The sequence below is a fragment of the Canis lupus genome, chromosome 11 (assembly GCF_011100685.1).
Source record: "Canis lupus familiaris isolate Mischka breed German Shepherd chromosome 11, alternate assembly UU_Cfam_GSD_1.0, whole genome shotgun sequence".
NCBI lineage: Eukaryota > Metazoa > Chordata > Mammalia > Carnivora > Canidae > Canis > Canis lupus.
Window position 1 is genome coordinate 16,339,095 of NC_049232.1, and position 23,500 is coordinate 16,362,594.

Below are 23,500 nucleotides of genomic sequence, written 5' to 3' on the forward strand. Positions count from 1 at the left end.
GGGAAAGTGTATGTGTAATGCTCTATCTGCTTCTGTTTTGGGTTGTGTCTCTCAGTGCCTTTTATTCAACAAGGTAGAACAAAAGGAGGGAGCATCTGTTTCTGAATATAATGAAATGTTGTATTTCTGTAGCTTTTTTTTTTTTTTTTTTACAGCTCGTTGGCATCTCGGTGAAATGTCCTCTCCCCCACACTGTATATAACACTTGAATTATTTTCTCAAATGGTTTTAACCTGTTTATGTGAGTTTGCATGATCCCTGCATCTAGATCTAGCAGTTCTTTTTGCTTTTGATGTTTTTTACTTTAGTGTAGGTGATACTAGAATTCAGTTAATTTTCTGATTTTAATTCATAAAATCCTTTGGAAGTGAGACCATCTAACATACGTGTGTGTGTGTGTGTGTGTGTGTGTGTGTGTGTATACATTTAAAAAATGTCCTTATAAAAAAAATTAAAAAAAATGTCCTTATAGTTTGCAGAAGGGAAACTTCTGCAAACACCTCTAGCAACTTGGCAATGCACTTAGATTTTTCGGTATGCCAAATTTCAAAAGCAAAGGGGAGGTGACCAAATTTTGCTTTTTTTTTTTCCATCTGCCATCTCCATAGAGAGGTTAGAGCCTTCATAGAGCCTCATATCAACTGCAAAGCAAAAAGAGCTACAGAAGGATTAGTGTTAACATATTTACATTAAAAGAAAATACACAGCATTTTTCTTTTTCTTGGCAGTTAGATTCATTACTTGCAGCAATTTCTAACTTTACAGACTAAACATTGCTAATTGGAAAATGGATGGTTTGAGTCTAAGATGGTGACTCACGATACAACTTTCCAATTTGGGGTAATTGTTGGTAAGTAGATGGCAGATTACTGCTGACTAGCACTCATTTTGTCTTTGAGGAAAGAATGAAAGTTAATATACATATTTCACACTTCACTGAAACAAAACACTTATCCTGCCATAGATAGAGCAATCAGACAGAGATATTTGCCATGCTTGTTTGTTACAACTGGGTATATTAGAGGTTTTCTTTTTTTGACGAATGAAGAAAACATTAGCAGTATATTACATGTCTTCAGCTGTGAAATGGGGATCGTAAAAACACCTTTTCCTTAGATGAATAACAGTAAGGGTTGGACAGACACACACATGAAGGGCTCCACACTGTGCCTGGCACCCAGCAACTGGTCAGGAAATTATTGCCTGTCATCATCACTGTTAGTCATTCCTATTAAATGGAATAGCTTCTTTAGTTATATAATGTTGAGCTTCAGATTTTACGACTTCATGACAAACACCAATAATTAATTAATAATTAATTAATTCAAATTAATTTATAAGCCCTGTTTTGGCTACCCATTTATGCTTTCTATGTTAGAATATATTTTGTGATGATGAAAACTCCCGTTTTTAAAAATTCCATAACCTTTTATAGTGGCTTACAGTATTTTTTTTTCTTACAGTATTTTTTAATTATCCTACAAATTCATGTTATTATTTCCTTATTTTAGGTCAAATATTTTCTTTTGTTTTAGCCTTTGTGCAGTTAGAGATAGATGAGTTGTCATGATACACTTGATACAATTAGAAACAGCCTGGATTTAAGGATTTAAGGATTGAATACTTCCTCACTTGATCTGTTCTCTTGAATTTGAAGGATAAACTATTTCCTAAGGTTTGATTTTTGCTGCTGTGGTTGTTTATTGTTTGTTTGAAGATAAACTAACCCCCCCCCCCATTTTAAGTAATCTCTACAAACAACATGGGGCTTGAACTCACAACCCTCAGATCAAGAGTCCCACAATCTGAGGTACCTGGGTGGCTCAGTTGGTTGAATGTTTGACTCTTGGTTTCAGCTCAGATCGTGATCTCAGAGTCCTGAGACTGAGGCTTTCAAAGGGTTCTGTGCCTAGCAGGGAGTTTGCTTGAGATTCTCTCCCTCTGCTCCTCTCCCGCCACATGCATACTTTCTTTCGCTCATATAAGTAAACAAATCTTTTTTTAAAAAGAGTCTTATGCTCTACCAACTGAACCAGCCAAGTACCCCAATAAACTTACCTTTTTAAACCATAAGGATATTATCCAATAAATTTTGCTCCCATTTGCTTCTGCACCTGGTAATGAAGGAAATTAGTATAACGTCTCAAAACACCAGCTCTCACCCAGAAGATAACTGCTTCAGTCACATAATCTGGCCAATTGTTACTAGTTTCCCTAGTTTACTAATAGGCAGATTAATAGTTATTCTCCTTTTTAATTAGTAGATGGGTCAGCTATTTATAGTTCCACGTCCAATTTTATAACAATTATATAAAATCATTTTATGTAAGTGTGACAATGAAACGTTTCCTTCTTACTAAGTGATGAGTTCCTGGAGGTGAGGAGGTGGGCATAAGATCTGGGTCCTGCTGTTACACACCTGAGCTGGTGAGTGCCTGGCACACAGTAGGTGTTCAATAAATGCCTGCAGATGACTTCATGTATCTCCTGGGAACCTCCGACTTGACACATCTGAAACTGAACTAATGCTTCTTCCTTCCAGAAGGGGAGGGTGTCTGTGCTTCCCATCTTAGTGATGCGCACACCATCCACCCAATGAGCCTATGCCAGGGAGCACTCCTCTTTATTGTTTCCACATTCAGTCCCCAAGTTCTATTCATTTTAAGTCCTAAAAGCCTCTCAGATTTGCTCACTTCCTCCCTGCAAGGTCTGCGTTATCCCCCAGCAAAGTTCACGTACTTTGCAATGGTGTATAAAATCCTTTGTGATATGCCCCTGTCTCTTTCATGGCTGAATTAATTTGAGCTCCCTAAAATGTGTAAGACTCTCCTTCTCCTCTGGTTCCCTCTGCAAGGAATATTCACCTTTCTCTTCCTGTATCTCCTTTGGCGACCTCTTTTGCAAATCTGTTGCTATTTGTTTTTCCCTTGTATTCTTTCTTCTTCTCCATAATACCAGGTTGATTTTCTCTCACACCGACCTCTAAACAGCTTTATGCCTTTTCCTCTACATTTATGAAGAAACCTCTGTAAGATAGCTGGTTTTCTGTTGAGCGGATGGGGAAACTGAAGCACTAAATATAAGAAATGTATATCATGAGTATTATGTTGTTTGCATGGTGCCCAGGATGGAGCAGGCGTTCACTGCATGTTGAATGATTCAGGGAATGAATCTCAGTTTGAGCTTGAGGTGCCTCTCTCTTGAGTCAATGGAGCTTCTGTTTCACTGTTTACCCTCTGGGACAAATGAGGCCAGATCTGAGCCCTCTTCTTCCAGAAGGGAAATATGCCTGGTGAGAGAATCTGGAAGCCTGTATTGCTCTGAGTTGTTTGGGTAGATTCCTTTAATGTTGAAGGGCATGGATGAGAAGGGCTTTTGTTTGTGGTGGCAATTAATGATGATTTGCACATTTTTGTAATTTACAAAATGGTGACCACCCTGCACAACACAAGAAATACCTCTCTCTTGGACCATGAAATCTGGTGACCCGTCTATTTAAACACATGGCTTGTTATGCATGGTTCAACCCTAGTGACAAATGGTACCCAATGTTGTACTGAAAAGAATTCTGTTTGGGTCATTTTCATGCTTCTCTAATTTGGATTTTTTTTTCTTGTAGGTTTTTCTTCCGAAAAAATGGTTGCTTCTTTGAACTCATGCCTGAGCTTTATCTGTTTCTCATTATGCCTCTGGAGCAGGACAGCATCAGCACTGAATCTTGAAGACCCTAATGTGTGTAGCCACTGGGAAAGGTAATTGTTTTGAAAGTAGTCTGGGAAATAATTTCTGATAATTTTTTTAATATACTGTCATTATCAGTGTGATATGCAAAATTAGGATTTGAGAAGAGACTATGAAATTACTTTTATGAAAAACCAGTCATTATTTTAAGAAATTGGCAAGATTCACCTTGATGTTACAGAATATCAGGTGAAAAAAAAACCTTGATCTGTTGATTGTAACACAGGACCAATTGTATAGCTAAGGGAAAATATCACAGCTCAATTAAGATGATCCCCCAAATATCTTCTCCCTGTTTTCAGTCTATTTGCAATAATCTGAGGGAGCTGGCCTTATGCATGGGAGCCAGTGGGTGAAAGATAGTAGAGAATGATGTCCTGAAGGGTGGCAATTAGTGTACCAAATAGTTGGAACATATGTGGCCTGAAAAGGGAGATATGATTTCTGGAGGAACTGACAAGGCTGCGTGGAAATAGTATCATCTGAGATGTTCTCAAAGACCTGAATGAGATGAGCAGAGAGCAGTGATTGGGTGAGTCCAAGGAATGAAGGTGGCTCGAAATCAGTGCCACACACAGCCCACTGAGACTCTTGAGCAACCAAACTAGAGTCAGTGGAGTCCTGCAGGAGGAGGACTAGACTGAAGAGATGACATCAAAGCAGATGTGTGTAGATTAGAGCAATTGCAGTAGGAGATGTGGAGGAAGTACAACACCATAGGTCATTGTCAGAGATCTTAGGGTACTTTTTGGAACACAAAAATAGTACAAACCATCTAGTGCTATTGCAGTCCAGTCAAATGTAGTCTATATCACTCTCCTGTTCTTCTTGGATTTCTAAGAAAGCATCTTTATCTGAATGTCACATTGCAAATGTAAGTTTTCTAGAGAAAAGGTGGCACCCGTCTAGTATGCTCACACCCTCAAGAATAGTAGGTATTTTTGATAGCTGTAGGTACAGTTTCATCAAACTCTCGGTCTCTTCCTGTGTCATCCTCAGGGCCATGAGTAGCACACTGCAGAGATCACATTCTAGTCATCGTTGTCAGCACAGGTAAAAATGAACATGGTTCAGAGCTTTTCAAGCATCACAGCTATGTTCTTGTGGGGGCACACTGGTCCATCACTCACATCATTATTTTTCAGTGAGGGCCTCCTCATGTCTATGAGCAGTATTACAGTCAGGTTCACAAAAACATATTTCCCTGGTCAGTCCATGGAGTTATGTATCACTATGAAACATTAAGCTGTAGAGGAAATATGTGTATGTAATCAAGTTCTATGTATTTGTGGCATGAACTATATTATATAGAATTGAAGTGGGAGGACCTCCTACTAATGATCTTTATAATTGTCACAGCACCTGCCATAAACATTTCACCTACAAAGTGCATAATAAATATCCATTAAGGCAATAAAAATGAATCAGAGAATACAAGAATGAGAACATATCACTTTTAAAAAAGGGAGGCCATTGGCCTTTGAACCTGCGGGAGGGGGAAAGCTTTGGAAAATAAGGAAAAAATCAAATCTGTAAAATGCTGGGAGATAATAATCACACATCTTGGTAATCCATTGATTGTAGAATGTGAGGGAGGCAGAGAAGGTGAGGTTTAGAGCCTGCTCTGTTAAAGAGTGGAGGGGTCATTGCACATATGAAAAGTGAAAGGAAGAGAGTTGATGTGAGAAAGAAGAGATTAGAATGGTTTTGCCATGTTGTGTTCCTAAGATCGGTTTGAGATATGGGCCCGGTAGTGTGTGGGAGTACAGAATTGGGAGTCTCCAGCATGATGAGATGTGAACAAGTCAACTCTCTGGGGAGAAAAGCTATGAAGAGAAAAGAAGCAAGACTTCAAGTAATCTAGCTCCCATTCGCACATGTACATTTTGTCCTGATTCCTTCCTCATTATTTGACGAAACCTGACAACGCATAATTGCATGTTTTATTCGCTATCGATAATTCCCATGGTTTAAAACACTGCCTTGCTTGGAGCTTTTGCTCCATAAATAACTGTTGATTGAGTAGGCTCACCTTCTGACATGAAATAAAGTGGCTAAATATGGATATCAGTGGGTGAATGGGGAGGGGGCCAGAGAGACAGGCAAGGGGCACGTTAGTCTCTAAACCTAATACAATTCTGCAGAAGTGATTAGAGAAACCTCTAAAAATACTTCCTAATGAGGAGGGAAAATGAGGGTGAAAGAGTAGAGAAATGATGGAGATTTTTTGTTCTCCTGACTATTTTTTCTATTGCCTTCTAGAAAGAAGGATTGACAACCATAATCTTCTTCCTGATAAATTTCCTGTTCTAATACTAGATAATGATTCATTGAAGAAAGGTAAAAGAAAATGCAATGGTTGTGACAAGAATGGAGAAAGGAGTATAAATTAAAATGATCAAATAGGGGGCAGGTGACACAGTCTGTATTTTTGAAAGCTGAAATAGGCCTTGAATTGAAATAGAGAAAGATGAGTATCAAGGACAATTTTCTTGGTAGTAGGACTGAGTAGGGCTCATTGGAGGCTTGCCTTATCTAGACCCCACCTGTACCGAATGGACTCGACTCAGCTGAAGCCTTGCTTCTCACAGTACGGTCTGTGGGACTGTGACGTGAGCCCTGCCTGGGAGCCTATCAGAAATGTGGGCCTGCTGAATCATTTCTTTTCTTTTCTTTTCCTTTTTTTTTTTTTAAAGATTTTATTTATTTTTTCATGAGAGACACAGAGAGAGAGGCAGAGACAGGCAGAGGGAAAAGCAGGCTCCCTGCAGGGAGCTCGGTGTAGGATTCGATCCCAGGACCCCAAGATCACGACCTGAGCCAAAGGCAGATGCTCAATCACTGAGCCACCTAGGTGCCCCTGAATCATTTATTTTCAAATACAAGTAGACTTCATTTTAATGCAGCAATTGTAGTTCTTAGAAGTTGTACATAAAATGAAATTCAGGAAAATTAAATCATTTAAAATACACAAGGGGTGCTTGTTATTAAAAGAATCCCACACAGCCACTTTTAGGAAACTGATAATTCCATGAATTATCTATTCCTTCTTCATATTCCCTTTCCTTGGTCTGTGAGTTTAAGTGTTTGCATCCCTTGGGGTTTCTGCTAAAGAAGACATAAATGAAGGGAAGCCATTCTTTGTCCATCCCTTGGGGGTGGAACGCAGAAGTGGTAGTAATTGAAGCAGCAATTCTGAAGTGAGCAGAGATAAGAAATGATGATTATTACCATATCTGATTAAAGTAACAAGATAATTTTGGCAGATAGAATGTAATTAACCACTTTGGAATGTGTCCAAGTGATGATGGCTTTCCCCTTGCCACCCTTTCTCCTCCGCCAGCCCATTCTTTGACCTTAAATTAAATCTTTCTGGGGTGTCTCCCCAGATGATATTTAATAGTTTAAAGTTCTGGTGATGATGTGTTTCCAGTGTATTTGAGAAGATTAAACACACAAGCAGGAGGTGAAGAGTTATGCCTCTATGGGGTGAAAATGATGTAGAATTGAGATCAGATTCCCTTTATACCACAGTTTGGCATTCATTGTCTCCTTTAGAAGCTTTAGATGTTCTAATGACATTGGAGAGATGGCATTGGACAAGAAGGTGTCTGGGGGCCCTGGTGTTAGTGCTGACTCTAGACTGGCCTCCAACACAGGGAGCTCAGTGTTGCTCATTCATGATGATAACAGAGTTGAACTAGACAGTCAAGAAGGTTCCTTCCTGGGGCACCTGGGTGGCTCAGTGGTTGAGCATCTGCTTTCAGCTTAGGTCATAATCCTGGGGTCCTGGAATGGAGTTCCACATCAGGTTCCCTGTGGGGAACCTGGTTCTCCCTCGGACTATGTCTTTGCCTCTCTCTCTCTCTCTCTCTCTCTCTGTCTCTCATGAATAAATAGATGAATTTTTTTTTTAAAGTTTCTTTCCTGCTCTGACTTTAGAGCAGCTGCTGATGAGCATGGTGGTATGGACTATTAGCAGAGGCACCAATTAAGTTCAAACAGCAGCCCAGAAACTGTGCTAAAGACCCAGAGAAGGCTTGCCGGTTCCCATGAAGGGAACTTCATGATGCAAGCACATAGCTTCTACAGAATGGCCCCTAGAAGAATGACAAGTTAATTGTTCAACCATAGATGGGTATTGAGCAAATAAGGTATAGTCAGTTACGGAGTATTTGGCAGTCATAATTTGAAGAATATTTACTATTATTAACATACTTATGATATATTCAAGTTTATTTTTTATTTTAAAGATTTTATTTATTTATTTAACAGAGAGAGAGAAAAAGAGAGAGAGCACATGAGCAGCAGAGGGAGAGGGAGAAGCAGGCTCCCAGCTGAGCAGGGAGCCCAATGAGGGTCTCAATCCTGGGACCCCAGGATCATAACCTGAACCAAAGGCAGAGGCTCAACCGACTGAGCCACCCAGGCACCTGATATATTCAAATTTAAAAGTAATTTTCAAAATTATTGTGCATAGTGTGATTATAATCATATAAAAGCCAAAAAATACTAAGCTAAAACGTAAAGCTAAAAACCCCTAGGGACTGTAAAAATGTCATCAAAATGCTTTTGGTGGTTCGGTAAGAATTAGAGAATTCTCTTCTTCAAACATTGTTTTCCAAATCTTGTAGTGTGATTAGAATACATTAAAAATAGGGAGCAATAAAAAAAAAATTAAAAAAAAAAATGGGATCCCTGGGTGGCGCAGCGGTTTGGCGCCTGCCTTTGGCCCAGGGCGCAATCCTGGAGACCCGGGATCGAATCCCACATCGGGCTCCCGGTGCATGGAGCCTGCTTCTCCCTCTGCCTGTGTCTCAGCCTCTCTCTCTCTCTCCCTGTGACTATCATAAATAAATATAAAAAAAATTTAAAAAAAAAATAGGGAGCAAAAAAAGAGCAAGATTGTATGGAAAAGAAAAAGAATGTATAGAAACCAACAGAAAGGGAATTTGGTGTGAAAAGGCTTAGAGCCCTTGTCCCATAGACTTAACCAGAGCCTATTTCCATCAACATGCAAAGTAATTTGTTTTGGTCACTTCTGAACTGAATTTGAGCCTCTGAATAATTTTAATTAAAAGAGTCAAGGTGGAAGAGAAATACTCAAAGCAGAGTAAATTTTGTCCTCCTGTTTTCCCCCAAACTGTATGTATTTCTCAGCTCAGACCATATTGTGTTATTTATAGTATTAAGTTCTGGCCCCTCTTGAGAGCTCTCTGGGGGCAGGAGTTACAGAGAAGATGTTCAATTGGAATGTTGAGATGTTGAATTGGAATCCTAAATGGTTTGATTACCCTTTTCTAGAGAAGAGCTTTTTTTCTATCCTAAAACCCAGAGAAGCATCCTGCAAATGTGTGCTGTTGGTGAATGGCAAGTGGCAAGAGAGCAAATTCATCTACTTCAGCATTTCTTCTCATTTAAGCATTCTTCCAGACTGCTAGAAATTGGTGAAAATATTTCTCATGTTTGCCTGTGGAATCTGTTCTCCCATCCACATCAAATGGGATATGTTTGGCCAGGATCCATTTGTTGATTATCATTTCTGCTCTCCAAGGCATATAAGCCTTAACCATCATCATATGGCTTTTGCAGTTTTATGGGAATAACGCATTAAGTTTAGTTCCAACAAACCAACTTAGTTCAGTTAAATTAGTGCTGTAGAGTTTGGTAGAATATTTTTGTCACCCAATTGGCATTGATTTAGAGTGGTTTCTTCTTTACTCCTCTAGCACATGTGGACAATAGCTGTATTTTGCTCCTGGGTAATACAAGGCTGCACCTATATGCAGAGGACATTCATTTGCTTTGCTCTCCACTGAACATGGAGTAAAGAAATAACCTCAAATTTAGTTATTTACAAGCAGCTTGAATAGGCAGGAAAAAAATGGCGAGGAAGTCATAGAATTTACACTAACCTGAACCTCAGGACAGTATTAGAGGTCAGAAGACATTAATAGCTTACTGTGATATTTTATTCCAAGAACCTTTATATTTTTACAGAGGCCTCTTTTCCCCTCTAGGAGTTATATTGCAGATGTAATATCAAATGTATCAAATGTATCAAAGAGCATACATTTGCATATTGTATGCTCATCTGAACCTGTTTTTGCAGGTAGCCTCAGGTGGCATATAGTAGAGAAGGAAATAGTCCCCTAAAATGTATGTTAGAAATTCAGAATGCCAAATAGGAAGCAATCTTCAAGACCATCTACAATCCTCTGGTTTTAAAATGTGATACTCGAAACCCGGGGAAGCAAGGTTATCTGCTGATGGCTGTCTTTTTTTCTCAATGTCAGATCAGGGTAACCCTATCTTGCGCTAGTCCAGTGATCTTTTCAGTAGGGCCTATTGCATCTTCCTAAGATTTGTAGAAGATCCCTAAATTTACCTAGAAATCAAGTTGCAATGACCCAAAGAATGAAATACACAAAAGTGTGAGCAGTAGGATTATTTTATGGATTTCCTATCGAAGCCCAACTGCATAATAGCTAATAGAGGCTACTTGGAGAAAGAAATCCCACTGTTGGGGAGCCCAGCACCACAAAACTTTTCAAATGAGAAGGTTCTACCCTATATGTAACCTGAATTCTTCATGCTGAAGTTTCAGCCTCATTCCTTCTGTAGCTTCTCTAGTCAATAGTTCCTAATAATGAAGTTGGTCTATTGATTTGCTGCAAGTGAGTCCATAATTGTGGCCCTTTTCATTTGCTGGTGTGAATTAAAGATTTTAGTGAAAATCTTTGAGACTGTTGAAGAGAAGAGGATTAACTTGTTTGGCCAAGAAGATTCTCCAGGTTTTCCTGTAGTCAAGAACCCTAAGCTCTTGAGCATGTAATGGGCTGCTTTAAAATGAAGAATTATGACATTGAACATTGAATGCTCTTTATGTTTTATGGATGCTTTCCACCTACATTCTCAGACCCTTAGGATTGCATGTTTTTACTTTCACAAGAAGCTGTTAGAGAAAATGTATTGGAAACCATGCTAAGAGCTGTGGATATATATATTTCAGGCTAATTGTTTCAGGGGTATGTTTAGAACCTGGTTTAGAGACTTTGTAATTTTTATTTAGAGGTTATATATATATATATATATATATATATATATATATATATATATATATATATATATTCTCCCAGTGCCTGAGAAGTAGGGCAGGCACACAGGAAACCAAATTAATTCAAGTTCCAACCTGAGAAATATGTTCTTTCTGATTTTCCAGAATCAGTACCAAAATGTACTCTTATCCATATTCACATTGTCTCTGTGCTTATTATTTGCATGCAGACTTAGATTGAAAACTTTTTGTGAAAGGTCTGGGTTAACCCTGGACATGTGGGATGAGGGGATGGAATTAAATACAGAAAAATATATGGTGGGATGCCTGGGCAGCTCAGTGGTTGAACCTATGTCTTTGGATCAGGTCATGAATCTGGGGTCGTGGAATTTTGTCCAGCCTTGGGCTCCCTGCAGGAGTCTCTGCCTCTCTCTCTCTCTGTGTCTCTGCCTCTCTCTCTCTCTGTCTCTGCCTCTCTCTATGTCTATGTCTCTGCCTCTCTCTCTCTCTGTGTCTCATGAATAAATAAATAAAATCTTTAAAAAAAAGAAAAGAAAAATATATGGTAATCATGTTTGTAAATTTGGGATTATCAGTTTATGGTGAATAGTAAAAAGAATTCTTTTATGAAATTTAGAGCATGAACTCTTATCTTTTAAATGTATTATTAATATTGGCCCTTTTGACATTCTAGGTCAAATAAAAACCTGCAAACACATAGAGATTCTCTATTAAAAGTCAACATGAAGTTACAAAAGGAGAGAATTTAGCCTGATTTTTTTATGTGAACAGTATATCATGAATGTGAGAATGCAAAATATTGATTCCTTATCCTTCTTCTTTTTCAGCTACTCAGTGACTGTGCAAGAGTCATACCCACATCCTTTCGATCAAATCTACTACACCAGCTGCACTGATATTCTGAACTGGTTTAAATGTACACGGCACAGGTAATTGAAGATCAGATATATTTATGAGTTTGGGTAGCTGTGAAGTACTTTAATGCAGAGACATTAAATATTTGAGAAGATGTATCCATTCATCTAGTGAATAGCTATCGAATGCTTGCTATTTCTCTTAGCCGTGTTCTGAACCATAGGAGATACAGAAAAGCAAAATGACTGTTTGTACCCTCGAGGAGTGTACAGAGAAAATGCCTACTGGTTTCCATCATTTGGTTAGCAAGAATTTGTGCAGCTTTTGTATGGTGCTTAAATGGAGGAGACACTCTTGAGTATGGACATCACTAGGTATCAAGAGACTCATATTCCAGCATATGTTTCTACTTAAATACCTGACTCAATTTAGACTGAATTTTTTTGTTTTTTTAGACAGAGAGAGAGAGAGAGTGCACACATGTGCATGGGGGGTAGAGGGTGGGGATGACAGAGGGCAAGGGGAGATGTAGAGAGAGAATCTTAAGGAAGCTTCATGCCCTGTGCAGAGCCTGACTTGGAGCTCAATCCCATGACCCTGAGATCATGACCTGAGCTGAAATCAAGAGTTCAATGCTTAACCGACTGAGCCACCTGGGTGCTCCTAGGCTAACTTAAATTTGACCTCCACTGGGGAATCCCTGGGTGGCTCAGTGGTTTAGTGCCTGCCCTTGGCCCAGGGTGTGATCCTGGAGTCCTGGGATCAAGTCCCACATCAGGCTCCCTGCATGGAGCCTGCTTCTCCCTCTGTTCTCTGCCTCTGTGTGTGTGTGTGTGTGTGTGTGTGTCTCATGAATAAATAAATAAAATCTTTAAAAAAATTTTTTGACCTCAAATTAAGCCAAGTATATTTTTCTGCAAATGTGAAAACAGGAAAAGAAAAACATTCAAATATTAGTGTTAATAGGGAAGGGAACCATGATACCTTATTTTTATTTGTAAAAATACTGTAGTTTGAGTTATGAGTTTAATGTGATGCTTGTTGATTTATGCTGCACTAAATATTATACTCAAAGTTATTTCATCAGACAGGTTTTTCTTGTCCACTCTATCTAAGCAAGTACTCCCTTCCTATCACACTCTCTTCTGTTACTCAGGCCTTATTTTTCATCACACTATATAATCATTATCAGTCAATATAAGACATATTTATTCATTTAATGTGTATCTGTACTTAAATTCTATAGGTCTGTCTTCCCCAGTAGAATATCAGTTCCTTGAGGGCAGGGCTTCATATCATTTTTCTTACTGTGAGCTATTTCCCCAGTGCCTAGAACAGTGCCTGGAATATAGTAAGTGCTCAGTAAACATGTGTTGTATAAGTAAATTAGTGAATGAATGAAGCTTCAGTTAAATAAGAGTTATTTGTCTATAACCTATGTTATAGTGGGATGAGACTGCATTGTTATAGATTTTTCAAGGAATTCTCTGAATTCTTCTTATAAAACATATGTAAGTGAATGATAATTAGATAGTATCATATCTGAAATTAATTGATACTTTTCCCAGGTATCTCAAGATAAGTGAACTAGGAAAGTCATAAAACTTCTGATCCCTTCAAATTAAGTATAGGTTAGCTAAAATGGGCTATTTTAATATATTCTTAGCAAATTGATAAAAGTTAGCATATTATTGGTCAAGACCTATAATCCATGTTCTTTCTTAACTATTTTAGAGTACTTTGCTTTTCATACCTTTATTATTTACTAGCTCTTTTGTATCACAATATAAATGTTTTATTTCTAATAGAATTGCTGGTCAAAAGAAGTAACAATGTGATTTTTCCTTCCATGTAGAATCAGTTATCGGACTGCCTATCGACATGGGGAGAAAACTATGTATAGGCGCAAATCCCAGTGTTGTCCTGGATTTTATGAAAGCAGGGAAATGTGTGTCCGTAAGTAAACCTTTATCCCTTTGAACATTGCTTGTATTTACCAGTGCTGGTTTGCGTGTGTGAATGGCAGCTGAGATGGAAGCCCAGGAGATGGGGCAGCGTGGACCATTCTCTTTTACTCTTGGATGCTGCTTTCCTGGTCTGTGGAATGAGGGGAACATTGCTCTGTCCCTCTGACCTATCAAAAATGTCCAAATGAATGTCACTTGAGGAGGAAACAGATGTTATAGAAGGATGATTCAAGGCCGGATATAGCAGTGTTAATCACAGTTTTTGCAATAAATGTCTCTTTGGAAATTGGTCAAGGAGTCACTAGACTTAGGTCACAGAGACATGACTTTTCGTAGCAGCTGACTGGAGTCCCATGTCAGCTTCTGAGAGGCTCGTGTGTTCTTTTCTGGTGCAGAGAATGATGAGGCTTACAAAAAGTAGAGGAGCTTTCGCACTAAGAAATGACTCTAAGTCTGGGTCACAAAGTAGACCTTGTTTGTCATTTTTTGTCTCCCCTCCCCATCTCACCGATTCATCCTGAAATGTCTCAAGGGAAATTTGGTATTTTATGATAGACTTCAGAAAATCCTGGAATATCATGTGTGATGAAGTTTGCAATTGAAGTTTCTTACTCCTGTGTTTAGGAAGTAGAGAGATCATTAAAAGGGGTTGTATTCAGATATTTTGGCTCTATACACAGCTAGAGGGGCACCAATGCTTTCTGAGCTGAGACCCTGGTGTTGAGTAGTATCAAGAGAGACAAGATTCTGCTCTAAACTGAAGGCATTAGGAATGATTGGACATATCGTGGCTTAAATATCCGCCAGGCTGGGTGATAACACTGGGTGACCTCTGATAAGCCCTTTTTACCTCTCTGAGGCTCCTTTGAGCTCAAGTGGAGTGAGGACCTAAGTGAATATATGTGTCATCTTCCTTTCAGTGACTGAATTCTATTCTATTTTCTTTCTTTCTTTCTTTCTTTCTTTCTTTCTTTCTTTCTTTCTTTCTTTCTTTCTTTCTTTCTTCCTTCCTTCCTTCCTTCCTTCCTTCCTTCCTTCCTTCCTTCCTTCCTTCCTTCCTTCCTTCCTTTCTTTCTTTCTTTCTTTCTTTCTTTCTTTCCTTTCTTTCTTTCTAAGATTTATTTATTTGAGAGAGGGGGAGAGAGACAGACAGAACAGGAGCAGAGAGAGACAGAGGGAGAGATTCCTCAAGCAGCCTCCCTCCTGAGCATGGAACCCAATGCAGGGCTTGACTTGGGGCTACATTCCAGGAACCTGAGATCATGACTCGAGCCAAAATCAAGAGTCACCCACTTAACTGACAGAGCCACTCAGCACCCTGGATTCTATTCTTTATGACAGTAGGGGAAGTTCCTCAACTTTGATTTAGAAACAGGGCTATATGTGATAATAAATGTTCTTTGAAAAAATAATTAGGAACTGTAACATAAGAAAAGAAGAGAAGAGAAAAGAAAAAGAAAAATATATCATGAATATCTTTCCCATTCAGTAAATGTACTTTTGTGATATATTGCAAATGTCAGTATGTTATTGCATTATAGATATTTAACAGATTTGAACTGTTGAATATTTACATGATTTCCATGTTTTACCTATTATGAACTGCTCTAGAATATATCATTGTGATTAAATCTTTGTTCATACCCTTAATTGATATTCCTAGAAGTAAAATTGCTGGGTCAGAGGTAGACACATATTTTTTCAGATGTTTGGTGTGTTTCCAGTTTATGCTCCCACCTGCAGTATATGAGAATGCTTTTTTGCTTGTACCCAGTGCCAACTTTCCCTTTGCTAATTTTTTTCTTAATATGCATGTCTTTGATTAATAAGGATGCCGAACAAGAAAAATTACATGTTTATAATCAAACATCTTGGAGAATAATCATGAACTGATGATCTCTGTGGCCCAGGCTGATGAGAATTTTCCAAGGAAAGCACTGAGTGCACACAGGAGAAGAGTGAGGGTGGACCTTGGATGTCTGGGCTGGCCACTTCCCAGAGAGGCTTCAGGGTGACATTATCTTGGTGCCCATTGCTAGGGCTCAAACTTACAAGAATGATCATCAGTACAATAAGGAAGTGGTTCTACCTCCGTTCATTTCTATTGCCCATATGACAGAAATCATATATAAAGTCAGGATGCTATTTCATTAAGTGAGACAGCCTGCAGAAATGCTTGGGCTATATTTTGGTCATACCTTCTTTCCTGGGAGACCTGAACATGGGAAGCTAGACTTTACTGGCAAGCTGGTGTGAGGAGCATGGATCCAAGTGGGGTTAGTTGGTATTTAGTGCTTCACTGTCCCAGCCTTCCAGAACCCAACGCCTCTGTCATTTCATTCAGTACTGTGGCCCATCTCAGGATGCTGGGCAATTCCACGACCCCATCATGCCTGAATATTATGATGGTAAAAGTAACCTGGCCTTAATCTCACACTGGATAGGTGGCAAGACATCCTTCTGACTGCTTGGAGGGCTATCGCTAGCATTTGCCTCTAAAATTCTTCTAAGCATTCACGTCTGACCAACTGCCCCTGGAGACTGAAACATTTTTTTCTTTAGATATGTTAATATATTTAATCAGCTCACTGTCTGGTCTCAGAGGCCTGGATAGTCTCTTTACAGGTATTTTGCATCTCTCCACTCGGATGTCTTGATTTCATAGCTTTACCCCAGAGGACAGTCAAGCTCCCTTACTTCCTTGTTCTTGGAGATGCCTCCAAGCAATCTTTTCTACCCTCAACAGCTGGCACCAGTGAGGCACTCTTGTGGATAGAGAAGGAAGAGAGAACACATGATTCTTGGTTCTGCTTTTATAATCTTTTTTCAATTAGGTTTTGCTGCTAGACACATAGTATTGTCACCCTTGTTAACTGTTTCCAGTTACCAGAAGGAATTGAAACGCACGAATTGGTTATAATTTTAGTTTAATTTTTGGTAGGGCATTTTCCTAGAAGGCAGAAATGGGTGATTTTATGCAAATACTTAACCTGTATTTGAACAAAAGATTCCTTCAGGAGCTGGAGTAGCTCTCTGGAGAGTAAAGCTCCATCCTCCCATTTCCACCTACCCTGCCTCATCCTGCCAATGATGATGCATTTCTTCTAGACTCAGACTGTGTAGAAACTGCTGGTCTGCAGAGCACACTTTGAGTGACCAGGTTCTATGTCCAGAAGACAGATTATGTCATCAGGCAGGAAGAACCAAAATAGAAAAAATAGGGAATGGCATTAGAGTCCGGGTGGGTGGGGGCGGGGGAAGAGAATGGTTGGAAAATTTTCCATAAGGAAAATATTATTAGGCCTGAAGATATCTATGATTTCTTGATGAAGTTTTCACCTCTTCCTAAAAATGATTAAACTTTTACGTTTGTTTATCTTTCAGGGTTACTGTTCTTGCCTAATCTTTTGTTTAATTGCATTTGATTTAGAGAAATTAAAATATTAATGAAAAAATGCCCAGAGAAATGAAATGGATTTAGTATGCATGTGTCTGTTTGTACATTGGTATGTGTATATAGGTTTGTAGTGTGTGTGCATGTGTGTGTCTACATGATTTTTTTATTTATTTAAATTTTCAAAAAATTTGAATATAGTTGACATATGGTGTTGCATTAGTTTCAGGTGTGATTCACATAGTGATTCAACCTCTGTGCATGTTATGCTGTGCTCACCACAAATGTAGCTACCAGCTGCCACCACACAACACTGTTCCAGTACCACTGGCTACATCCCCTAAGCTGTGCCTTTTATTCCCATGACTGATTCATTCTATAACTGGAAGCCTGGCTCTCCCTCTTCTTTTTTTAAAAATTAAGATTGTATTTATTTATTCATGAGACACACAGAGAGAGGCAGAAACATAGGCAGAGGGAGAAGCAGGCTCCCTGCAGGGAGTCCAATGTGGGACTCGATCCCAGGACCCCAGGATCATGACCCGAGCCAAAAGCAGACACTCAACCACTGAGCCACCCAGGGGCCCTCTCCCTCTACCCTTCACTTGTTTGCCTGTCCTTCCACCCCACTTCCCTCTGGCAACCATCACTTTGTTCTGTGTATTTTATAGGTCTGATTTTGGGTTTTTTTGGTTCTTTACTCATTTGTTTTATTTTTTAGATAGCATGCAGGAGTGAAATCAGGTGGGGTTTGTCTTTCTCTGACTTATTTCTCTGAGCATAGTACTCTGTAGGTCTATCCATGTTGTCATAAATGGTAAAATCTCATCCTTTTCTTTGGCTGTATGATATTCCTTTGTGGGTATATGTTTTTACATAAACACATATTTTTTTATCCACTCTTTTTTTTTAAAGATTTCTTTCTTTTTATGGCTGAGTAATATTCCATTGTGTATATATACCACATTTCCTTTATCCATTTATCCATTGATGGATATTAAGTTGTTTCTCTCACTTGGCTTTTGTAAATAATGCTGCCATGTACTTAGGGGTGTAGATACTTTTATGATGTAGTGGTTTTGTTGCCTTCAGATAAATACCCAGAAGTGGAATTGGCTGTTCTGTTTTTAATTTTGTGAGGAACCTCCATGCTGTTCTTCAAAGTGGCTGTACCAACTTACATTTCCACCAACAGAATACAGGTTTCCCTTTTCTCCATATTCTCACCAACACTTGTTATTTCTTGTCTTTTTGAAAATAGTTGTTTTGACATGTCCATGGTATCTTTTTGTGGTTCTGATTTGTGTTTCTCCGATGATTGTGATGATGACCACATTTTTCATATACCTGCTGGCCATCTGTATGTCTTCTTTGGAAAAATATCCATCCCTTGCCCATTTTTTAATCAGATTTTTTTTCTATCAGATTGTATGGGTTTTTAAAAGTTTACTTGGGATATTAACCCTTATCAGATATATGATTTTCAAATCTTTTATTGGTAGGATGATTTCCTTTGTAGTACATTTTCTTGATGTACTTTTTCTTGATGATTTCCCTTGTAGTACAGAGCTTTTTAGTTTGCTAGAGTCCCACTTATGTATTTTAATTTTGTTGCCTTTGTTTTTGGCATCATATCCATAAACTTATCACTGAGGCTGATGTTAAGAAGTTTATTGCCTATGTTTTCTTCTAGGAGTTTTATGCTTTCAGGCCTTATGTTCAAGTCTTTAATCCATTTTGAGTTTGTTTTTGTGTATGGTGAGAGACAATTGTCTAGTTTCATTCTTTTACATGTGGCTGTCCAGTGTTCCCAATACCATTTATTGAAGAGACTGTTTTTTCCTCAATGTGTATATGTGATTCCTTTGTCATAAATTAATTGATCATGTATGTATGGGTTTATTTCTAAGTTCTCTATTCTGTTCCATGGATCTCTATGTCTGTTTTTATGCCAATACTATACTGATTTGATTACTGTAGTTTGAAATCAGGAAGCATGATGCCTCCAGCTTTGTCCTTATTTCTCAAGATTGCTTTGGCTATTTAGGGTCTTTTGTGGTTTCACACAAATTTCGGGATTGTTTGTTCTATTACATGAAAAATGTTATTGGAATTTTGGTAGAGATTGTGTTGAATCTGTAGCTGGCTTTGGGTTCTATGGACTTTTTAACAATATTAATTTTTCTAATCCATAGCATGGAATATCTGATATATTGAAGTTATTAATATAAAAAGCTAGTGTTTCTTATACTAAATTCAGCTTATAGATGTTTCATTCATCAGTCTAACAAACTCTGATAAACACACTAAAGGGCTTCTAACTAATGTTTTACAAATTTAAACACCATAAAGTTTTTAAAATGGAATTTGTGCTTTTAAAATGAAATAAACACTATAGAGTTTATTGTCTCACACATTTCCATATTGAATTCAAAGTATTCATGAGGCTGAAAGAGTTACCCTCTAAGAAAGCAGTTATGTCATCTCATGTTTTTCTAAATTGAAAAACAATTTTGGTGTGTCTTTTCATTTTGCTGAAGTTTTTAATTAACTAATTAATTAATTAGTCTTTCAATTGTAGTAAAAAATACATAACATTAAATTTACTATCTTCCTAATTTTTAAGTGTACTATTCAGTGGTATTAAATGTAATTGCTTTGTTGCACAACAGATCCCTACAACTTTTTCATCTTTTCAAAGTGAAGCTCTGTATCTGTTAAATCTTAATTTCCCCTCTTCCCTTACTCTAGCCCTTAGCCATTACGTTTTAACTTCTTTCTGTTTCTGGGATTTTGACTGCGGTAGAGACTTTATATGAGTAGAATCATATAGTCTTGGTCCTTTTATAACAGACTTATTTCACTTAGTATCATGTTCTTGACCTTTATCTGTGTTGTAGCCTTCACTAGAAATTCTTTTCTTAAGGCTACATCGTAGTCCTTTGTATTGTTTTCTGAAGTTTTTAAAATATCAGGCAACATGGTCCTTGATTATTACCTGGATGGAACATACAGAGTCCATTGTCTATTTTAGATGTTACATTCCATATCCCTGAAATTTAAAACCTATTATGTCCTTGTCCTGTCATTCGAGTTAGGCTAGAACCATCAACCCAGTTAGTGTCTCTATTTGATTGAATTTGACGTATCTTTTAGTCATTAAAATATACAAATGGTTTTTTTTTTTTGCCTAACTTTACTGTGGTAATTGCTACAGTTAGGATTTATTTTCATGTAATTCTTCTATTTTATGAAGCGCATCTCTTGTAAATATTAAAATGATATCTGATTGCATCTTGCAAATCTCATGGTTATGTTTGAATGTGAGATCATAATCTCTAAGGTCATCTTGTTCATGCTCTTCCACCTTGCCTTGATACTGGTCCTGTGTATAGTCTGAAGTTTACAAAAGTGACAGTTGTGTGGCTCTTCCTTCAGGATATTAATTTTTTCTATAAGATCAGCAGTCTCCAGATACTTCCTATCTTCCATTTTCTCAAACACCCCACCCTTTTATTTTATATATATATATATATATATATATATATATATATATATATATATATAATAGTTCCATGTAGTTCCCTATTTTAGAATTTTGATCTTGTTCCTAAAATGAAAATATGCATAACACAAATTGGCCTAAATGTAGTATGTTCCAAGATTATATATTAGCATCTATTTCTCCCTTATTGTTTTGTCTCCCTCCCTGATCCTCTTCCCTTCCTTCCTATCTACCTACCCACCAATTCACCTATCCAATTATTAGATACTTAAATAGTTTAGTGGATGCACTAGCATCATTTTTTATCTCTCTCTGTACATGTGAGTGATTCATAAGATAAATTGGATGGGATCCTGGGACAAAGGGCATGCATGTTGTATTAGTAAGGATCAGGTTCAGCTATGAGTTAAAAGTTTGTTTCTTTCTCACACTGGAGCCTAGAGTTGGGTAACCCGTTAGGACACCCAGGCAATTTCCACCTTTCTGCTCTACCATCTCTAGGGCACAGCCTTCATTTTCATGTACCATTGAAGACTGATACATGAAGACTGATTTCCACATATCAGTCTCAGTCCCAAGCAATGGTTGGAAAGGTGGGAGAAAGAGGCAAATGGCAATGCCAGCTATCTTTTAAAGAAAGTTCTTTTAAATGGAAATGATTAGATTCCATTTCTACTTTGGCCAGAACTTCACTAACCTGCAAGAACATCTTAATTCTGAATGGTCAAGGACTTGGTAAAGATATCTTTTTATGGGAAGGAAATGATGGATTTGAGGAGACAGAAGCCACCTGAGCCGCATTTTAAGACTTTTTGATACCATTGCCGAATTCCTGTTCAGACAGGTCATAACACCTTGCCTGTCCACTAAAACTATGTGAGGGTCCCCACTTGTCCATATCTCTACCAACACTAGACATGACTATTGCTTTCAACCTATTGGGGGGAAATGGTACCTGCCTTAGTTTGCATTCCCTTCATTACTAGTGACAGTGTTCTCTTCAGCAGCCCAAGCTGAAATGTGAATGTGCTCTGTCCATGGAAAGGAGTTGATATCCAGACTCATGATCTCTATGGCACTGCATTCATGGAGTAAATGAGTGTTTGCTGCAGCTCTAAGGGCCTCATCATTATTTACAACGTTAGAATTCCAGGAAGCTGCATTTGGAGTACACAAAACTGGTTTCCAAACATGTACTTGAAACCAAGTTCTTAGCAAGTGATAATCTCTTATAGATTTGGTTTCATGGGACTAGGAAAAGCTCACAGGAAAAGCAGCTGCAGAGTGGGAAGTTGCCACCTCTCCCTCCATAGGAAGGATTCGTTAATCCCAAGACAAAGCTGGCCATGTATTCTCACTCCCATGTCCTAGGTCTCACCTAGGCTGATGGCAGGGAATGCAGATGTAAGCTGGGCCACTTGTGGCAGCATTATAAATGGACCAAGGACATGGCCAGCGATCCCTTCCCCAGGCCATCCCATCCTTTTGCCCCAGATGCTCAATCTTCTGCTGGATGCTGCTGCAAAGGAAGGGGCCATTCTGAGAAATGTTTCCTTTGTGGTAGACTTCACTTTGTCTTCCTATTTTTGCTGAATGGGGAAGGTCAAATGCTAACTTTTACTTAAAGCTGTGATGGGGGGAATTGAAGGCAGTGTGGCTTGTGAGGAAGACCTAGGAAGAGGTTTGGGGACTGGGTCACCCATTCCTTTGCCTTGTAAGCCAGCCCTGATGGTGGAAGATCAGTTCCCATGAATATGCCCTGCCTGTCTTTGGCATTCATTAAGAGAACTCTGGAACTGTAAACAAGAAGCCTTCACTCCCACACACTGAACAGTATATGATTTCCTGTTCTTACTAGAGATGAGTGTGACAATTGATTACCATAGCAGTGAATGAATATTCGCAGCTGATTTTTAACTTGGCCAATTTTATGAAAAACAGAATTGGCTATAGGGAAATAAGGAGCTAGAACAGTGGTTGCTGTTTATATAAAAAAAATAATTGTTGTAAATGCACTTTAGTCTTGTTTGAATGTCATGCTTCAGTAAGCAATGTGTTTTAAACCCAAATTTTGGGTTAAGGTCTTAAAGACATCTGTTGCTCACTTACACAGGACTCTTTTTTTCCAGAAGCCAGATAGGTCACATTGGTGGTACTTTAAGGGGCCACGTCACCCATACATTTACCCCTACTTCTTTTTTTTTTTTCTACTAGAATATTAGGTTATGCTAAGCTGGAATTAGCAAAAAGCTTCTCTTTTGGGAGAGAAGGCACCATCCCTTAGAAGCAGCGACCTGCAACATTGTGTTTAGAAGGATTCTGAAAGGGGGTGCCTGGGTGGCACAGTTGGTAAAGTATCTGACACTTGGTTTCAGCTCAGGTCGTGATCTCAGGATCATGAGATCAAACTCTGCATGGACTCTATGCTCAGCAAGGAATCTGCTTGAGATTTTCTCTCCCTCTGCCCCTCCTTTCACTCTTTCTCTGTCTCTCTAAAACAATAAATAAATCTTTTTTAAAAAAGGGAAAGATAAAAAAAAAAGGGAAAGATTCTGAGGCCATGTTTGTGCTAAAAGAGAGAACAGAGTGACTCATCAATGATGTCCATTATTGTTGTAGGGTGGCTTGAGTGCCTTACATTTGCCATCCCTGTAGTTGACTCTAGTAGGCATCCCATAGCACTTTGGACTTCTTGAGTTAGGGAGATAATGTTGTGCTTCCTGAATCATGCAGCTGGCCATAGCTTCCTGTTATACCTACCTTCCTCATTTAACTGTGAAGCCATATGTACTTGTTTCTACTACTGTCCCCAAGAAAATAAGCTTTCTCTTCTTGAGCTGGAGTATCTGCCAAACTAACTCAAGATTATATTGTCAGCAATTTTATGAAGGGAATTGAAAAAGATACTGAAGAGTCACATTTTTCCTGGTGTCAGCCACAAGAGGGTCTGGCAGGAGGGA

The 23,500-nt window shown here is 38.5% G+C and overlaps 1 protein-coding gene across 8 annotated transcripts in view; it reads left to right on the forward strand.

Moving 5' to 3' along the window:
- The window catches only part of MEGF10 (multiple EGF like domains 10), a 319,848-nt gene that overhangs the window by 184,001 nt on the left and 112,347 nt on the right, over window positions 1-23,500 (forward strand). For all 8 annotated transcript variants that reach the window (XM_038552022.1, XM_038552023.1, XM_038552025.1 and 5 more), the window contains 3 exons: window positions 3,620-3,752; window positions 11,647-11,748; window positions 13,530-13,630. In XM_038552022.1, the coding sequence (XP_038407950.1) occupies window positions 3,620-3,752; window positions 11,647-11,748; window positions 13,530-13,630 (336 nt within the window). The remainder of the gene's footprint in view (window positions 1-3,619; window positions 3,753-11,646; window positions 11,749-13,529; window positions 13,631-23,500) is intronic.